The following is a 17076-nucleotide window of genomic DNA, read 5'->3' on the forward strand; positions in this document are numbered from 1 at the left end:
AAGGAGGAATGACATATGCTATTAAAATATTTTAATGTTACGAATTCGATAGTGTTTTACAGTTTACACACTCTTCTCTGCCTCCTACTACTACTAAGAACCTCTCTTCACATGAGCTCAGCTTCTTCAGTGTCTCCATCAACATCTTCAACATCGTTCTCGTCATTCTCATCTGTTGCATCTGGGTCTATTCCCTGCAATTAACACCCCACCAAATTTTTGTATTTTAGTAAAGATCATCGTTCGACCTTCATAAGTAGAATCTGGATTTGATTCCATTATTTCAAAAATGAAGCACAATTGACCAACCTTCATCTGTTTCTCCAAGCGATCTAGTCCCTTTTTGGCTGCCTCATTCTGTGGATTTATTCTGCATATACATTTTTAACACTCTGTTTATTGATTCACATGCAAATAACGAGAATTAGAGGAACTAATGATTTGGAATTCCCATAGACCTTAGTGCAGCTTGATAGTGTGATAAAGAATCTTGTAGCATATTAGTTGCAGCAAAGACTTGAGCTAGCTTGACGTGGAGTGAATCATCAACCCAATCTTTGAGATATCGTTCAAGTAGTGATACAGCATCTCCATTCCTCCCTTCCATTAGATGAAGCTCAGCCAGAGCTAAGGCAGCTCCTAGGTACCCAGGTTCAAGCCTCAGTCCTGACTCGTAGAACTTTTTTGCCTGTTGTAAAACCATATCATTACTCTGTTTACACCAAAATAATTTACCCATAACGAAATGATCATAAGAAGATGCTCACAAGCTCTGAATTGTTTCTCAGATTTGGTATACACTATGCTTTCACAAAATTGTGATTTGGATAGCTAATATGAAAACAAATCTCTATATCTTTAGACTAGGAAATATATCTGCTATAGATGAAGGAACTCTAGGTAGAGTACTGATGTAATGAAAATTGCCAAACCCACTGAAGCATAATAAAGCGAACTGTTGTTTACCTTTTCCCTGCCACTTGATGTACTAGCATGTACATCACCAACTAATTTTAGAGCCTTTGCAGACTGAGGCATTGCATTCATTGCTTCTCTGGCGGTATACAATGCTTCTTTGGTTTTACCAAATGCCAGATAAGAATGGACTAAGCCTGAAATTACCTTAATAGTGCAAGTTAATTCACACTCCAACCGTTTCATGTTTGTTAAAGGTTTATACCACCAAAACAGTACAACAGTGGAAGTGTATATCAGATCCCTCGTAAACCAGACCTTGATATGAACGAAGATCGGACCTCAAATTCTGCGCAGCCCTGAAGGCGATTGCTGCAGCTTCTGGTCGTTTTGCTTGTAAAAGAAGATTTCCCTAAAATATAATAAAAATAGTGGGATATACAATATATGCAAAATTATTTTTAGGAAATCAATTCCTCTTTAAACGAGCTTACCTTCATTATGTAGCCCGGTATGTGCCTCTCGTCTACCCTGATACTCTGGATGGTAAAGTGAATGTCATAAGCTATCACACAACGATTTTAGCACAAAATTTTAGTGTCAGAAAAATGCTAACCTTCTCAGCATAAGATAATGCTGTCCTTGCATCTTTCCTTTCCCATAGTACAGACAAAGCAACAAATACTTCTGCTCTGGTGTGATCAATGCTTAATAAATCGTGGACAAGCTTGTTTAGCCTGGAATAATCACACTTTATCTGAAGCAGCATTGCATACTCATCCATACTGGTTAGCGTGTAAGGATCAATTGACCGAACCTACAAAAGCGTTGAGATGATTATGCATGATTTAAAGTAGTCGAGAGATGAGACAAAAATATCGATGCGGTGACTACCTTCTCAAATCTCATTATGGCCTCATCATTTTTCCCAATAATGGCTTCAACCTATACAAATGAAATCAATGAAGGAAGAGTTTATCAACTACCAGAATTATGTCAATCATAATCATAAGAAGATAACTCAGGTGTAATTCTGTTTGCATCGTAGTCAATGCCATCCCTAACCTTTGCTGTCTCAGTCAACAAGTGTACATTATTTGGAAATCGTTGTAAAAGTTCAGCAAAGAGTTCCAGCGCCCCTGAGTAAATACACATTAATCCAGTAAGGCATATTGGATTAATCATTGCAGAATTTTCCGCAAATTACATGTACGAACTGAAATCTACAGGGTAGGCACAGAGATCTAAAAGCCACATATCATGGCACTATAAGCATGTGAATTCCACAAATAAAAAGAGAGCTACCTTTGTAAGCATGTGAAGCAACACAACACTGGGCCTCGACATAACGCTGTCAATTCGAAGAAAAGTTACCAAAAAATGGCAAAGAAGAACATAATGTTATTTCCAGATAAACTTCAACACGAAACCAATGAAGCCATCTAAGAAAAGGGATATACAATATTAGTTCCCTAGTTGAATAGTCTAGCTGATGCTAACAGATCAACATGAAAGCAATAATTTATTTGAGGGAATACTATAGAGACAATTAAATCCAATTTCCACTCATGAACAGCTTCTACCTATGTACACAACGTATAACTCGCTGGATTTTACATTCACTTAGTCCTTGACGAAAAATTAATAGAACTACTATGTATATATAAGTCGTATTACGGAGAACAACACAGATAAAATACGACACTTAATAACTAAAAATATAGCTTGGCCGCATAATTAATAGAGGTACTATCAAACAGTTTTTAACGCTGTAAATACTGTTAAAGAGTATGCTTACTTGCAACCAACGGGTAGGATCTATCTGATCGAGCGAAACCTTTGCACTTCTACTTGAAGTCTGAAATGTAAACACGACACAGCAATTACAATATAGTACGGATTTTACACAGAAAAGGTAATTGAAAATGGGGAGAAAGAGGCGCAAAACACATTCAAAGGTAAAAGAAATCTCACAGAAAGGGATACCTGAGTAAAAGATGATATGATATCCTTTGCAGTGACTCCCAGTTCAGATAAACCTATGACAGCTTCGAGTACATAAGGACACTGCCTGTAGAGATTAAAGATTGTATACATATATAAGCAATATGTGTTGAATTGGCATATAATGTAAAAACAGAAAGATTATGATAGTGTTTATATGTTAGGAAATGTTGGGAAATAAAATGAAAAACAGACCTTAAACACTCTTTATAAAAAGCAATAGCACCACGGTTATATCCAGAATTTCGATGAAGCTTTGCCATCAGTATATTCATCTCCAAGCTCCTGGTCTTGACAGATTCCATCTGGCAAAGAAGGAACATGTGCAATGAAATATTAGAACTAAGAAAACCATGAGTTTTATTACCTATTATCCCTTAAGAACCACATCCAGTTTTGGAAGCAAAGACTCCTAGTAGTTTTACTTTGCTTGTTATATGGAAATGCATTCATGGGTGGAGAGAAGGTCAACACAACACAATTCATCTCGGATTCAGGATACTAAACAAAACCTACTACTTGCGGCCCAATGACGTTTCACTGAAGAGAACTACAGTAACTGAACTCTGGTTATAAAATACAATAGTGAGATATAAATCATCCTATACAAAACCAATCTATAATTTGAGAAGCAGATAACTTAAAAGCTCTTTTTCCATCTCATATACATATTTTATTTTCTATGTACCAATGTTTGTTAACCAACAAATCTAGAAAACTAAATAAATCTTGATAACCAGACAAACAGATGACACTCCCAATGAATAAGACTGAAGACATACCTCAGAAATCGCAGCTTTTGTTTCATTAAGAGCAAAGTGAGATGAAGCAATCTTGAATCTCACCTGAGAAGAAAGATAGAAAAATGAAGACACACATGAACCCCTAAGATATAAAACCAAAGCACACCATTTCTGGAAACCAAACGGATCAAGCAGAAACACCACATTAATTTACCTCGCTCTCATTAATAGCAGAATTGCCAGACGCACTCACAGATGATCTGGTAGATAAAGATAATGAACTCCTCGAAATACCGGAGCTTTGCTTTGGAATCCTTGCATAATGATGCAACGCTTGCTTGTACGTATTCTGACAAAAACAAGGAATACATATAATTTCAGAATTTCTACATGACTTCATAGTTCTCCACCCCAAAGTACTCCAGAGGAGAAGAATAAGCAAAACATATATGAAATTTAAATCTGCTCACTCCATAGATTTTACATAAATAGGTGGCAGAATGAAACATAAAGAATTAAACTTTCGAGAACTTACAATAGCTCTTCTGTATTCTCTCTGGTGAAATAAAGCATCGCCCAGTAGAATCTGAAAACAAAAAAAACCAGAAAGAATCTAACTTTAAAATATCAAACTCAAAGCTACTAAAATAGAAAACATCGAAGGAGAAAGAAGCTTTAACCAAATTCTCCGCCTTGAGCTGAGGACTAGTTTCGGCACTAACAGTAGAAGATGAAACGAGAAAGCTTCCCTGGATTTAGATTCATATATAGATAAAATTTCATCAGTTCTTGATTCAAAAAAAAAAAAAAAAAACTAGGGATTTAAAAGAGAGCGAGAGAGAGAGAGAGAGAAGAATCAGAATGAGTTGAAAAGTTAGAGAATTTACCAGCATTTCAGCAGAATCGTAAAGCCCATGCTCCATTAGAGTCGCGATCTGATCCTTTGGAACCTCCATTTCAGAGACTAGAGAGTTCTCTCGTGTGGTTTAGTGGCAATGGGTTGTGACTTCTTTTCTTCGGAGCAGCAGCGATGAAGTATGACGCTCGCTCGCTCTTCAATTTTGAAACAAAGAAATCTCGAACCGAACCGAAAACAACCGGTTCTCCATCAGAAAATTTAACTTCGGTTCATTAAAACCCGATTTTTCCAAGAGCCGCTCTTCACCGGAGCAAAGAAACACAATTTAAAACCGAACCAGAGCGAGAATTACCGGTTAACAATTTAAAACCGGAGAGAACCGGAAATAACCGGTTATCAATTTAAAATTAATCTCGGTTCATTAAAACCCGAATTTTTAAAGAGTCCTCTTTCACCGAACGATCTCTCTTATCAGTTATCACCGGTGAGGCCTCCATCACCGTCTTCAACAGCGATCTTAACCGTGGCTTCACTTATTTGATCGCCGGAAGGTATAGTCTGATGAAAAGAGTTGAGAAATTTGCGGAGAGATCAATTTTTACTGCTTTACGGGGGAAATCGTGTCCGATATGCCTCGAAAACCTAACCGACCGACGAGCCACCGCCGTGATTACGGCGTGCAAGCACGGATACTGCCTTGTTTGTATTCGTAAGTGGAGCGGGTTCAAGAGGAATTGCCCTCTATGTAACACTCTTTTTGATTCGTGGTTTATCGTCGGTGATCTTGATTCTAGAAAATACCATAAGGAGCATTTACCGATTCTTCGTGATCGTGAGACTTTAACTTATCATCGGAATAATCATTCCGGTCGCCGGAGGTATCTCTCTCTCTCTCTGTGTTTAAGATCCATTCCTCTATTTGAAATTTCTCTTTTAAAAAATCACTTCTTTATATTCACTTGCTTATGTACTTAATTAGGATAATTCCAAGGTCGAGGGATGTTTTGGAAAACTCTAGGTCGAGATCAAGGCCATTGCCATGGAGGAGATCGTTTGGACGGCCAGGTTTAGTTCCTTATTCTGTTATCTTCCATCGAAAGCTTCAGTGGCGAGCTAGGTTGGTTTACTATTGATTCTATTCTCTTATCTCTGTAGCCTTCACTTTGCAATCCTCAGTTTTTAACTAGTGTTGGCTCTAAATGCAGTATATACAATAAGCAATTACGAGCTGTTCGATTACATTCGAGGCGAAGCTTGGAACTAGTAAGTTTGATAAGACAATGTAACCCCATTCTATGTTTGATGTTTGTAGTATTGGAGTTTGCACTCTTAGTTAAGTAGAAGCTTGATGGATATACCTGCTTCGTTTTGTTTAGATTGAATGATAAATTGATAATTATAGGGTTTTGCAGGTGAATGATCACGCCAAAGCTAAAATAATTGAAAGAATTGAGCCATGGATTAGAAGAGAGCTTCAGGCAGTCCTTGGAGATCCTGATCCATCAATTATTGTTCATCTTGCGTCAGCGCTTTTCATCAAAAGGCTTGAGAGAGAGGATACTAGACAATCTCGGCAGACCGGGATGTTGGTGGAAGACGAAAACTCTTCGCTTCGAAAATTCTTGTTTGACAAAGAGGATATATTTTGGCATGAACTAAGGTAAGATTATTGTAGGTTTTCAGAGTTTTAAGGAATTAGGGATTTAGTAGTAGTATATGAAACACATAGGCAACCTTAAAATCCAGTGACATGCAAGTATGAACCTTGGTATTTGTTGATCACAGAGCTTATATCTGTTTGGACTGAGATTTTGGTCATCGTTGATGATTAAATTTGACGACTGTTTCTGATGAGAAGAAAACATTCTTTCAGATGTTTTGCGGAGAGTAGTCTCACGATGGAGGCGTATGATGCAGTGGTTGAATACAATGAGGTGGAGCAATAATAGCAGTAAAAATACAGGTAAAAAAAATACTTTAGGAGTCTAACTCTATATTTGTATAAGCACCGAATTAGGATATGTATTATGTGGGTTTGGTTTCACTAGGTAGAAATATGTTTGCTTTGTTGGTTTTTCCTGTAACTCAGATCAGAATATCTTGAATTTGCTTGCAGATACGCTCTCGCCAAACGAAGTAAATAGACAGACTTACGATGCGACTGTTGGTGTATTGGAAGTTCAATAGTGGAAAGAGTGGACCAGGTAAGATGAATCAAGAGTTAAAAGAGTAGGTAGGAGGAAGATGTTATGATGATGCAAGTTTAGGTGCGGGGTTACTTTTGAGATAGCTATAGGTGGATTCCCAAATAGCTGACACTTAGTCTCTCTACTTCCACAATGTACGTCTCTTCTATGCCAAAATTCTCACCCCCAAAGTTCTTTCCAACGCTTTTCCTCACCTCATCAATTTTTTTCTTAGGTTTCGAGGACCACCTATTTCAACAACATTAAAAATTCTGTATCATTTGACTATCAATTTTTTATTTATTAAAACTATACACATAATTATACATAAATAATTTAAATTTTATCCGTTTTTACAATATTACAGGAAGCTTCAATAGAAGTAGAGGAAGAGGAACGTTCATTTTGAGTTTCTCTTTTGAAACGTACCTTAATAGCGAAGGCTATAAGATTAAACGGTGAATAAATGGCATGACTATAAATGGATAAAAAGCTGAATAAACAACGCGTTCTCGTATTCCACTATTATGATGTATTAGTAAGCAAGCGGGTGTAACACAAAATAAAATAAAATAAATAAGGCTTCTTCTATAGGTTGGTAAGCGGCAATCCAGCTGCCATTTGCCTATTTGACTTCTCCTTTCGATCATGGTGAGCTCGTCTTCTTCTTCTATTCATTCTCTATCTCTCTGCCATTTTCTTTTGCTTTAAAGCTTTCTCAATCATGAACATGAAGACCCTCATCACAGCATTTCAATCTTCCTCATGAGTAATTCTACATCAGGTTTCTTCTCTTCCCCATTCCGATTCTCACAACACTCTTACCACATTTCTACTTTTGTGTTATATTCTCGCTTTCTGTTACACATTCTCTCAAAAGTGTTCTTGGTTGAAGAAATGTGATGATATTGTTGTTGAGCGATGCTGTAAATTACTTGATGTCTGGTGTTTGATAGTGATTCTGTGGCTGTTTCTCTCCTTAATTGTGTTTCTATTTGTGTTGACTTGGTATTGCACAGTGAGGAGGATGGTTTCGTCTAGAGCAATGAAATGTTTCTACTTCAGCAAAGACAAATCTCATGATGATGAAGCTAAGACTAGAAAGTTTGGTTCCACTACGATGGCCAGAGGAGGATCAGGGTCTGAGTTTAACTCAGATACAAGTACTGCTACTTCCATTACTTCCTCCTTGCACGTCCTCTCAGAGACACACAGTAACAATCTCACAGTCTTTGCCCTCGATGATCTTAAAACCGCTACCAAGAATTTCAGTCGCTCATTAATGATCGGGGAAGGTGGCTTCGGTGGTGTGTTTCGTGGCGTGATTCAGAACCCCCAAGATTCTCGTAAAAAGATTGATATTGCAGTTAAACAACTCAGCAGAAGAGGTCTACAGGCAAGCAAATCTCTCTCTTTCCTACTATTCCTTTCTCTGTGGTTTGTTGCGAACAACATAATAACATATGTATATATTAACAGGGGCATAAAGAATGGGTGACAGAGGTAAATGTATTGGGAGTAGTAGAGCATCCGAATTTGGTGAAGCTGATCGGTTATTGCGCTGAGGATGATGAGAGAGGGATCCAACGGCTACTTGTTTATGAATATGTACCAAACAGAAGTGTTCAAGACCATTTATCCAATCGTTTTATAGTCACTCCTCTCCCATGGTCGACCAGAATAAAGATTGCTCAAGACACTGCTCGAGGACTCGCTTATCTTCATGAAGGCATGGAGTTTCAGGTCTCTTCTCCATCCATGATCACAAATACTTTAAATACTCTTTTATGTGTTCTTGAACCATTTGTAATATTGTCTTATATGCACAGATCATCTTTAGGGATTTCAAATCATCCAACATCCTTCTTGATGAGAATTGGAATGCAAAGCTCTCTGATTTCGGACTGGCTCGAATGGGTCCTTCTGATGGAATCACTCACGTCTCCACCGCGGTATTCCATGCCTGACCTTGTTGTGTCTCAGTTGGATTCAGACAATTTGATTAATAGGTAATAACCAAACTTTGAATATAACAGGTTGTGGGGACCATTGGTTATGCAGCACCGGAATACATCCAAACCGGACACCTCACAGCCAAGAGCGACGTGTGGAGCTACGGAATCTTTCTATATGAACTCATCACAGGAAGACGACCTTTTGACCGTAACCGCCCAAGAAACGAGCAGAACATCTTGGAATGGGTCAGACCACACTTGTCCGACATAAAGAAGTTCAAGATGATCATCGACCCAAGACTTGAAGGAAACTACTACCTCAAATCAGCATTGAAGGTAGCTGCAATTGCTAACCGGTGTTTGATGGTAAAGGCGAAGTCTAGGCCAACAATGAGTCAGGTCTCAGAGATGTTAGAAAGGATAGTGGAGACAACATCAGACGAAACTCCTTCAGGACTGCCATTGATGAAAAGCTTGACACCTAAAGACGCATTCGAAGCATCAAGGAGGGAGAGAGTTAAGAGAAGATTTGTTGAACTTTGGATTGGGGTTAATGGTTGTCCTAATTTGCCTACTTGGTCTCCTAAACTTGTTACTTCTATTTGATTTTTTGAGAGTACAACAACAACAACTCACCGCTTGTGTTATGCAAATATTATTGTCGTTATAATATAACTCATCCCAAACTGTTTTACTACTATAGGACAGTTTTGTGGACACACCATTTACAACAAACTTAAGTGCTAGTGTAGTATCATTGTCGTTTTGCTATGAATAAAAACGGCATGCAGTTTTATCTCCGTGTCGTTTTGTTAAGCATAATACAGCATGAAGTTTTTTAATCTCTTTGCTCTAATTTCCCGATTAAGCTCCGTCACAGTACAGCAGCTCCGATTAAATTAGGGTTTTCCGATTTGTGCAATTCTTCAACAATGCTCTCTGTTCGCCGCCATGCCCAAACCCTAGCTTCCTCCTTCACTAACCTCCCTAACTCCACTCAAAAACGAACCTACGTTGACGTTTACATGAAATGGAAGAAAGATCCTTATTTCGACAACATAGAACACATCCTCCGATCGTCTCAGCTCAGATCCGTCGTCGGTCTCAAAAACTGCATCGTCCAGGAACCAAATCGCTGCATTCCGATCTCCGCCATCTCTAAGAAGACTCGTCAGTTCGATGTATCAACCAAAATCGCTCAGTTTCTAAGAAAATATCCTTCGATCTTTGAAGAGTTCGTTGGTCCAGAGTATAATCTCCCATGGTTCAGATTGACGCCAGAAGCTACAGAGCTCGATAGGTTAGAGAGAATCGTGTACCAAACTCACGCTGAGGATTTGCGTGATCGGTTGAGGAAACTGATACTGATGAGTAAAGATCACGTTTTGCCAATAAGTATAGTTCAAGGAATGAAATGGTATTTAGGTTTGCCTGATGATTACTTGCAGTTTCCGGATATGAATTTAGATTCTTCGTTTAGGTTTGTAGATATGGAAGATGGAGTTAAAGGTTTAGCAGTAGTAGACTATAATAATGGAGGAGATAAGGTTTTGTCTGTGTTGCAGAAGAATGTAGCAAAGAAGAGAGGAGAAGTGAGTTTGGAAGAGATTGAGTTTCCTCTGTTTCCATCAAAAGGTTGTAGATTGAGAGTCAAGATTGAAGATTGGTTAAAAGGGTTTCAAAAGCTTCCTTATGTATCACCATACGATGATTATTCATGTTTGGATCCAAGTAGTGATGTAGCTGAGAAGAGAGTTGTTGGGTTTCTTCATGAACTGCTTTGTCTCTTCGTCGAGCATTCAGCTGAGAGGAAGAAGCTGTTATGTCTCAAGAAGTTTTTCGGATTGCCTCAGAAGGTTCATAAGGCTTTTGAGAGACATCCTCAGATTTTTTACTTGTCTATGAAGAATAAAACTTGTACAGCTATTCTTAGAGAGCCTTATAGGGATAAAGCTAGTGTTGAAACCCATCCTGTGTTGGCTGTAAGGAAGAAGTACATCCAATTGATGAAGAATTCTGAGTTGATTTTGAAGAGTAGAAGGCATAGTTTCGGGTTTTCTGATGAAGGAGTTGTAGTAGAGAAAGATTTGGATTTGGATTTTGATTTTGAAGCTTAAGGCAAAGTATTGTTACCTTACTTAAGAATCAGTTTAATGATCAACCAATCTTTATTAATCAAAGACATCATTGACGTATTTGTTTTAAACAAGTCTTTAAGTTGCAGCTCACATCACTCGGAATATTACAAAAGCTTTGAATGCAAGAATGAATTTGCTATACGAAAACAAAAGACCAAAAACAGAACAAAAATAGGTATTCCCCTGAAGACAAAATGGGTATAAGAGTTTGTAAGAGAAGAAAAAAAACGAAGAGATAGTTATTTTTAGCTGCTCAATTTCTCAATGATCTTGGAGAGAGCTGAGTATGACCCAATGACTGAAGATATTGTTCCTACTATGATGATTAAGATACACAGCATCATCTACACAACAAACCAAAACATTGTCGATGAATCTAAAAACGCTAGGAACGATGTTTGTATGAAACTAATATAGATACAGAATTGCTAAGAAGATTACCTGGGTCGGGGTAACTTTATTCCTTACGATGCTCAAGAAACAAGCTGGTGGAAGTATTAGAGTCTGCACAAAACAAAAGATAATTTGAACGATCTTTATTTGTAGTAGAAAAACCAGAAAGGCAAGGAAAAGAAAGCTTACGACGAGCATTGTCAACAATGAACCAATCAAGGACATGACAAGACCTGCAAGATTATTGAGTGTTCTCTCACTATTAGCAAGAGAATGGTTTTGAAGAAGATGAGCTTTAACAACAAAATGGTAGAGATGATTTTACCAAAGAAGGGAATTGAAAGACCAACAAGCAGAGTAGAGAAGACCAATGCGGTTCTAATGCCGATGGCGTACCAATGGGATCTGATATGCCTTGATGGTATCAACTCCTCAAGACTCATTGCTACTGGAGATATGGTCAAAGCATATTTGGTAAATGGATTGACCACCTGCAAAATGGTTAAATACAAAACGGCTTTAGTTCCCATGTGATAACCAACATGCAACAATTAGTGGAAAGAACACATATTTTGATCTACTTACCGTAGTCCACACAGCAATCTTAGTTGCAACCAAATCTTGAGGCAAGTTGAGTGTAAATTGTGATTCTGTTGATTCTCCAAACATTGTATATCCCATAACAGCAACACCAGCATACATCAAAGTGCAAATAGTAAAACTGCATGATGTTATATCAACCATTAGATGTGTTAGAGAAGTTGAGGAATGTGCATATAAAAAAAAAGGTGAAGTCTGCATAAGCGAAAGTCAGAGCAATCTAAAAAATGTAAAGTTAAGAGGATTTTGTTAGAACTTGTTAAAACCATATCATAAGCTTACCATGTCAAGAGAACAGCAGGGTACTGAGATGGTTTGGCCATAGAAGTATAAATATTGGGGAAAACGGCATGTCCTGAATAGCAGTAACCATAGAGTCCTATAGCTACAGGTAATGTTGACAAGTTTAGTGTAGTTCCTTTGCTGTGAATCCCAACTTCATCTACCAAACCAATCCAAAACAAACACAATACCACTAGCACCGATGCAATCACCCCTCCAGCTGAGATATAACTCAGAACACTGAGATCTCTGAGCCAAACAGTGGGGAGCACAGCGAGAGTGGTAAGCAATGCAAAGAGATGGCGTGCATCTAACTGAAACCCTCCAATACTTAAGGCAGCATTTGGATATAATGAAGACAAATTGTCACTCTCCAATATTATATATTCCACACAACACGCCTGCAAATATAAATAAACAATCATGTGAAGTCAGTAATTATACACTCACTTCTATTGAAGTAAGTAACATCTGAGTTTTATGATACACCTTTTACTATGAAAGAAACAAAGACTCTAAAAGCAGTTTACAGAGAAGTATACATGAAAACAAGTTACACCTAAACTAAAAAGTCAGAAAGAATCACTATTAAACTAATCATTTCACTCTTACCAAAAAAAAAAAACTAATCATTTCACACTAATAGCTTTTAAGAAGCTTTAAGGGATCATTCCATCTATAATATATTATACATTCGCCGCTTGAGTGACGTCAAAAGTAGCTTTAAGAAGGAACAAATTGAAACAAAGAGAAAAAGTTTAAAGTAGCTTCAGGTAGTGCCAAATCTAGAACTAGTGGCAGGACTCTATGGGACCCTATGCTAACGTGTTTCACAACATGGGGTCACACACTTAAAGATCTCTTGTGTTGTTTTTGTTTCCTAACACCACTTGGAATCTCTTGAATTATGTATGTACTTTTTTCATGGCAAAAAGAGTCAAGGGATTTCTATTTCTATAGAGTATAGATTAAAGTCAACTGATGGACGAATCCATTAGAAACACGTACGTATAGCTCCAAATAGAGTACAATCTGCAATGCAAAAAAAAAAAAAAAGAATAAATTAATATAAATTGAGAACAATGATATCAAATTCCACTATTAAAAGTGAGAAACTGGTAAGCTACTATTTGGCTTCTGATAGCAATCTAATTGCATCAAGAAATGTATAATACTAACTTTTCCTTGGCTTTTGAGTTGTTCGATTTGTTCAAAGGCCAAAAAGGCATTTCTCTTTCTGTGGGGATAATTCACTGAGTTTTTTTTTTCTTTTTTTCTATATGGTCCTTATCTTTGGCACCTTCACTATAGAGTAGGAATTTAAGGAAAAGTTGATCCCCTTACCGAGACAAAGATACGTCCAGTAGTACCAAACGCAGCTTGGCCAATGTCGGGGTAGGTCTCGAGGTCAGACTCACTGTCGAGGCAGTAACGTAGGAGGATTCCGGTGTAGAAAGAAAGAAGACCATATATAAATAGTATCATTAGTCCCAACCATCCTCCTTCTTTGGCAGCATAAGGAGTTGAGAGTATTCCAACCCCACATAGAACGTTCAATCCTGCACCATGACCCACAATGTTATAGCACAAGTTCATAATTTTACTAAGAGCAAAAAGATTACAAGCATATTCTTTGAACCTAGACATGTTCTGTTCATGTGCTCCATGTGCTATAGGACAATAGAGTTGATTGTTATTTTGGACTATTCTCTTAAATTATAAAGACAAAAAGTCTTTAAACCCCGAAGAAGACGGTCTAGGCCCATACACACACAATCTAGAGTCGTATTTGTAATGGTGAAGGCACAATTGCAATCAATCTTGAAGCTCTATAGTTACGAGAAAAGCTATTCTCACCAAGCCACTTTTAAACTACTTCTAGGAGGAGACAGAGTATATTACTAAAGCATAAAGATTGAACTCACCATTTAGAACAGCTTGTCCGTATGAGCTATTACGGGACATTGGAATCTCATGAGAGATCATGGATGATTTCTCGTCCTTTCGCATTGAATGCCTCCTCGAAGGAATAGGAGGGAGCAAGCCATGAGAGCTAAGTCTGTGTTTTGGTAAAGCTTGTTCATCTGCCTGTGGTGATAGCAAAGGCTTTGTAACAGCAGGTAATGATTCCGGAGTATGTCTTCTTATCAAAGAAGATGACAAGAAGGAGCTTCCAAATCTCGTCATCGAATTGTTTCCAAGAAAACCGATACTAGGAGACGGTACACTACTGTAAAGATCAATGGACTGCCTACAAAATATTACCAAGAACACAAAAAAAAAGTGTGAAACTTCTGTGTCCAAACCAATCAAGAATCATAAGAATGAGGATTAGTAGTAGAGAAACCTGTAACTCTGAGGCCAGGCAGTGGTGTAAGAGCTAGGCTTAGTGTGAGCTTGGTTTTCATCATAAGCATCATCAGAGGAATCAGAATGGCTACCACCACCATCTTCTTCTACGTAATCTTTCCTGTCGTCTTCGTCCTCACTCTCAATGTAAAAGCTTTGATCAGATGGTACGTGATTCATCTTTTCTTCCTCCTAATGAAATCTGATAAATTCAGAAAAAAAAATCGAATACGAATGTAGATAACTAGGGTCAACAAGATCTAACTTGTCAAAAAAGTCTATGTTCTGTTTCTTGAACAGGATTTTGGAAAGAAAAAAAAAATCGAAGCTAGCTTCAATAATTGAGTACCAGATCATCACAACAAGAAACAAAACAAGACAAAACATTGTTAAGAAGATTGTCGGACCAAAAAAGAAGAAATAGAATTGAGAGGATTAAGATTTGCATCGTTCAATCTGAATCGACAGAAGAGAAACAAGTCATAAAGAAAGTGATGAATTGTTGTTGTAGAGATAGAGTTTGGTGTTACCTGAAAGAGTTAGGTTGAGATTCAAAAACAATGATGTGCTTCGGATCAGAATCGCTGGAGAGAGATGCAAAGAGAGAAAGAGAGCTCTTCTGATAGGATGATATAGAGATATGAGAGTGGAAGAGAGAGAGAGCCGCTTTTTCTCTGTTGTAGGACTAGAAAACAAATACTAATAAAATAGGAGAAAAGTTTTTAAATTAAATACTCTAATTACGGGTAAACTTTTTTCTTAACTTATTTAATCATGATTGAGTGGGGATAATAATATTAACTGCAGTGGTAATTAATCGAATAGAGATATTTCATAATATGATGGTTTGGAAATCCGAAATTGTAACCGATTTGGTAACCAAATTTGTTTTGAAGATTTTATTCTATTTTATTCTGTATTTAAACCCATGAGATTCTTTTTTGTGGAATGGAATCTAAATTTTAAAAACATATTTTGATAATTTTTTGGGTGACTAGCATGTTTTCTTAAAATAGAAACAACAAAAATATATTAAAGAAAAAAGATGAGTTGCAAAAAAATCTCTCTCTTTTGAGTAACGGTGACGAATTTTATAATTTCATCAAAGACTTGCATTTAGAAAACCTAATATACTTTGTTTTAAAATTAAATATTAATTGGTTAATTCTAATTAATGTAATGTTTTACTATGAAGCTTTGGTGTGATTTTATTTGTAGTATTACATTTACAATGTAAGAGTTCGATCTTTACCAATTTTATTTTTGTCGACAACTTCACCATTTTTTCGTACAATATCAGGCGTGTAGTAAAACCCAAAATAAAATCAAGCGTTGTATGTATGTATGTACACGAGCGCATATGCTCAACAGCTCAAGTGGAGAAAAAAAGACAAGAACCCACGCTTTAGGACAACAAGGAGATGACTGGATGACGACGAGTTTGCAAACACAAGTGGTAAACCGTCAAAAAATGTGATTGGTGGAAAATGGAGATTAAGCAGGTTTAATAATGATTTGTTTTTCTTTTTTAATTTATGGTTCCACGTCACAAAATGTGATTGGTGGACAATGGAGTACTACTAATTTGCTTCTTTGTCTTACTTTAGATATTAAATTGTCATTAATTTTTTACACAAACAAAAAAAAAAGATGACTCATTCGCAGAATCGAGGAGGCAAAGGCAAACCATATCTTGCATATATATGGAGATAATGTAAATTATTCATTGCAATATATCAGCTCTTGTATAGTGGGATCCTCTAAATCTCATTTTATAAAAAAATATTTTGATTTAAAAAAACAACAGACTGAGAATCTGTTCATCTATTTTTTTCCGAAAGAAAACGGACCAAAAATTGCCTTTCTACGTTTTATATGCGTGTGTGTGTAAGAAAGTGTCATAAAAAACATACCAAAAAGGTTCTACGAAAACATGGGAATGAGCGTTTCTCTTCTTATGATTGTTGAGGATTTTATATTTAGAATAAGAATTAACCTACTTTTTGGCAAAAGTAAATGTTGATGTTTAGTAGCGGACTAATGAAAAATGGATCCTAAAAAATGATTTATATCCCAAGGTAATAAAAATCTAGTATCAAATTTGATCAATTCAATGAGATTAGGTCAAATAACTAATAAGGAATGAGGTTAAACTGATAAGAACAAATGAGTCATTGAACACGGATATTAAATCAAGATTTTATCAAAATTGTTATAGTGTCACACTCTGCAAAATTGACTAGTAATATTGATGTGAACCCGTAAAAAAAATCCCAATCGCAAGAACACAAGCACATGATTGATGTGTAGATCTATTGCTTCGTTCATTTGGACTTTTCTTCTGAAATGATATCTCAAGAGCATGTGCGCAAAATTGATCTCTCTTTGTTGATTCTCCGCATCAAAAATATATCTCCATCCCCACATATTATTGATTTTTTTTTTCTTTTCCTAAATTATATTTAATACTCCTTCTGTTTCTAATAATAATTTAATATTTAAAATATTTTACATATTTTAAGAAAACAATAATTATTAAGTTTAAATATTTTTTTTGATTAAAGAAATATTATTTAATTTTAAATCAATAACAATTCAAAATTTTAAATATTTTTTATGATTACTTTTTAAAATTTATAAAATATCAATCTT

The 17076-nt window shown here is 36.6% G+C and overlaps 4 protein-coding genes and 1 pseudogene across 13 annotated transcripts; 3 read left to right on the forward strand and 2 right to left on the reverse strand.

Annotated features, from left to right (window-relative positions):
* Positions 1 to 3: 3 nt before the first annotated feature.
* On the reverse strand, positions 4 to 4704 carry LOC104782362 (anaphase-promoting complex subunit 7). The gene is made up of 18 exons (XM_010507270.3): positions 4550 to 4704; positions 4343 to 4411; positions 4198 to 4248; positions 3877 to 4011; positions 3702 to 3764; positions 3115 to 3224; positions 2902 to 2986; positions 2714 to 2773; positions 2221 to 2266; positions 1981 to 2054; positions 1810 to 1860; positions 1532 to 1732; positions 1410 to 1454; positions 1234 to 1327; positions 967 to 1112; positions 459 to 688; positions 310 to 370; positions 4 to 194 (listed from the first exon to the last, which is right to left on the reverse strand). Exons 1-18 carry the CDS (start codon positions 4616 to 4618, stop codon positions 108 to 110), a joined length of 1677 nt encoding a protein of 558 aa, XP_010505572.1. The 5' UTR covers positions 4619 to 4704; the 3' UTR covers positions 4 to 107.
* Positions 4705 to 4965: 261 nt separating this feature from the next.
* On the forward strand, positions 4966 to 7039 carry LOC104782365 (uncharacterized). Of its 2 annotated transcripts, XR_015597247.1 has the most exons (7): positions 4966 to 5399; positions 5501 to 5638; positions 5727 to 5784; positions 5934 to 6181; positions 6395 to 6484; positions 6638 to 6862; positions 6943 to 7039. XR_015597247.1 is itself a non-coding variant. In XM_010507275.3 (6 exons), exons 1-5 carry the CDS (start codon positions 5083 to 5085, stop codon positions 6465 to 6467), a joined length of 834 nt encoding a protein of 277 aa, XP_010505577.1. In that variant the 5' UTR covers positions 4966 to 5082; the 3' UTR covers positions 6468 to 6484; positions 6638 to 7039. The 2 variants fall into 2 exon arrangements, 1 of the variants encoding a protein (XP_010505577.1); XM_010507275.3 differs by having other exon boundaries at positions 6638 to 7039.
* On the forward strand, positions 6434 to 9397 carry LOC104782363 (serine/threonine-protein kinase PCRK1). 5 transcript variants are annotated; one of them, XM_087510987.1, is made up of 8 exons: positions 6434 to 6484; positions 6638 to 6725; positions 7075 to 7358; positions 7444 to 7491; positions 7727 to 8103; positions 8187 to 8450; positions 8537 to 8659; positions 8744 to 9397. In XM_087510987.1, exons 4-8 carry the CDS (start codon positions 7473 to 7475, stop codon positions 9266 to 9268), a joined length of 1308 nt encoding a protein of 435 aa, XP_087367113.1. In that variant the 5' UTR covers positions 6434 to 6484; positions 6638 to 6725; positions 7075 to 7358; positions 7444 to 7472; the 3' UTR covers positions 9269 to 9397. The 5 variants fall into 5 exon arrangements, with proteins under 5 accessions (XP_087367113.1, XP_087367112.1, XP_087367111.1 ...); XM_087510986.1 differs by having other exon boundaries at positions 7075 to 7491; XM_087510988.1 differs by lacking the exon at positions 6434 to 6484 and having other exon boundaries at positions 7075 to 7301; positions 7421 to 7491.
* A 58-nt stretch (positions 9398 to 9455) lies between these two features.
* Positions 9456 to 10868, forward strand: LOC104782367 (protein WHAT'S THIS FACTOR 9, mitochondrial pseudogene; annotated as a pseudogene). The gene has a single exon (XR_015597246.1). The product of XR_015597246.1 is annotated as a protein WHAT'S THIS FACTOR 9, mitochondrial pseudogene (transcript).
* On the reverse strand, positions 10812 to 15175 carry LOC104782366 (amino acid transporter AVT1C-like). Of its 4 annotated transcripts, none has more exons than XR_015597244.1 (12): positions 14955 to 15118; positions 14423 to 14626; positions 14001 to 14326; positions 13420 to 13634; positions 13084 to 13107; positions 12267 to 12476; positions 12076 to 12178; positions 11779 to 11914; positions 11519 to 11684; positions 11383 to 11426; positions 11242 to 11304; positions 10812 to 11144 (listed from the first exon to the last, which is right to left on the reverse strand). XR_015597244.1 is itself a non-coding variant. In XM_010507276.2 (11 exons), the coding sequence occupies exons 2-11, from the start codon at positions 14602 to 14604 to the stop codon at positions 11046 to 11048; spliced, it is 1656 nt and encodes a 551-aa protein (XP_010505578.1). In that variant the 5' UTR covers positions 14605 to 14626; positions 14955 to 15175; the 3' UTR covers positions 10812 to 11045. The 4 variants fall into 4 exon arrangements, 2 of the variants coding, with proteins under 2 accessions (XP_010505578.1, XP_010505579.1); XR_015597245.1 differs by having other exon boundaries at positions 14423 to 14616; positions 14955 to 15102; XM_010507276.2 differs by having other exon boundaries at positions 12076 to 12476; positions 14955 to 15175.
* Between the last annotated feature and the right edge of the window lie 1901 nt (positions 15176 to 17076).

Source organism: Camelina sativa, chromosome 4 (genome assembly GCF_030686135.1).
Source record: "Camelina sativa cultivar CO46 ecotype springtype chromosome 4, ASM3068613v1".
Lineage (NCBI taxonomy): Eukaryota > Viridiplantae > Streptophyta > Magnoliopsida > Brassicales > Brassicaceae > Camelina > Camelina sativa.

Bases quoted from the DNA above. Each gene is read 5' to 3' on its own strand.
- LOC104782363 (XM_087510985.1), top strand. From the start codon at position 6,677: ATGCGACTGTTGGTGTATTGGAAGTTCAATAGTGGAAAGAGTGGACCA. The intron at 8,104-8,186 runs GCAAGCAAATCT...ATATATTAACAG, and splicing joins TCAGCAGAAGAGGTCTACAG to GGGCATAAAGAATGGGTGAC. The intron at 8,660-8,743 runs GTATTCCATGCC...TGAATATAACAG, and splicing joins TCACTCACGTCTCCACCGCG to GTTGTGGGGACCATTGGTTA.
- LOC104782366 (XM_010507276.2), bottom strand. From the start codon at position 14,604: ATGAATCACGTACCATCTGATCAAAGCTTTTACATTGAGAGTGAGGAC. The intron at 13,108-13,419 runs GTAAGGGGATCA...TTTGCATTGCAG, and splicing joins CTGGACGTATCTTTGTCTCG to ATTGTACTCTATTTGGAGCT. The intron at 11,305-11,382 runs GTAAGCTTTCTT...TGTTTTGTGCAG, and splicing joins CATTGTTGACAATGCTCGTC to ACTCTAATACTTCCACCAGC.
- LOC104782362 (XM_010507270.3), bottom strand. From the start codon at position 4,618: ATGGAGGTTCCAAAGGATCAGATCGCGACTCTAATGGAGCATGGGCTT. The intron at 3,225-3,701 runs GTATGTCTTCAG...CTTCTTTGCCAG, and splicing joins CAAAAGCTGCGATTTCTGAG to ATGGAATCTGTCAAGACCAG. The intron at 2,267-2,713 runs GTAAGCATACTC...TCGAATTGACAG, and splicing joins ATCCTACCCGTTGGTTGCAA to CGTTATGTCGAGGCCCAGTG.
- LOC104782365 (XM_010507275.3), top strand. From the start codon at position 5,083: ATGAAAAGAGTTGAGAAATTTGCGGAGAGATCAATTTTTACTGCTTTA. The intron at 5,400-5,500 runs GTATCTCTCTCT...GTACTTAATTAG, and splicing joins AATCATTCCGGTCGCCGGAG to GATAATTCCAAGGTCGAGGG. The intron at 5,639-5,726 runs GTTGGTTTACTA...CTCTAAATGCAG, and splicing joins AAGCTTCAGTGGCGAGCTAG to TATATACAATAAGCAATTAC.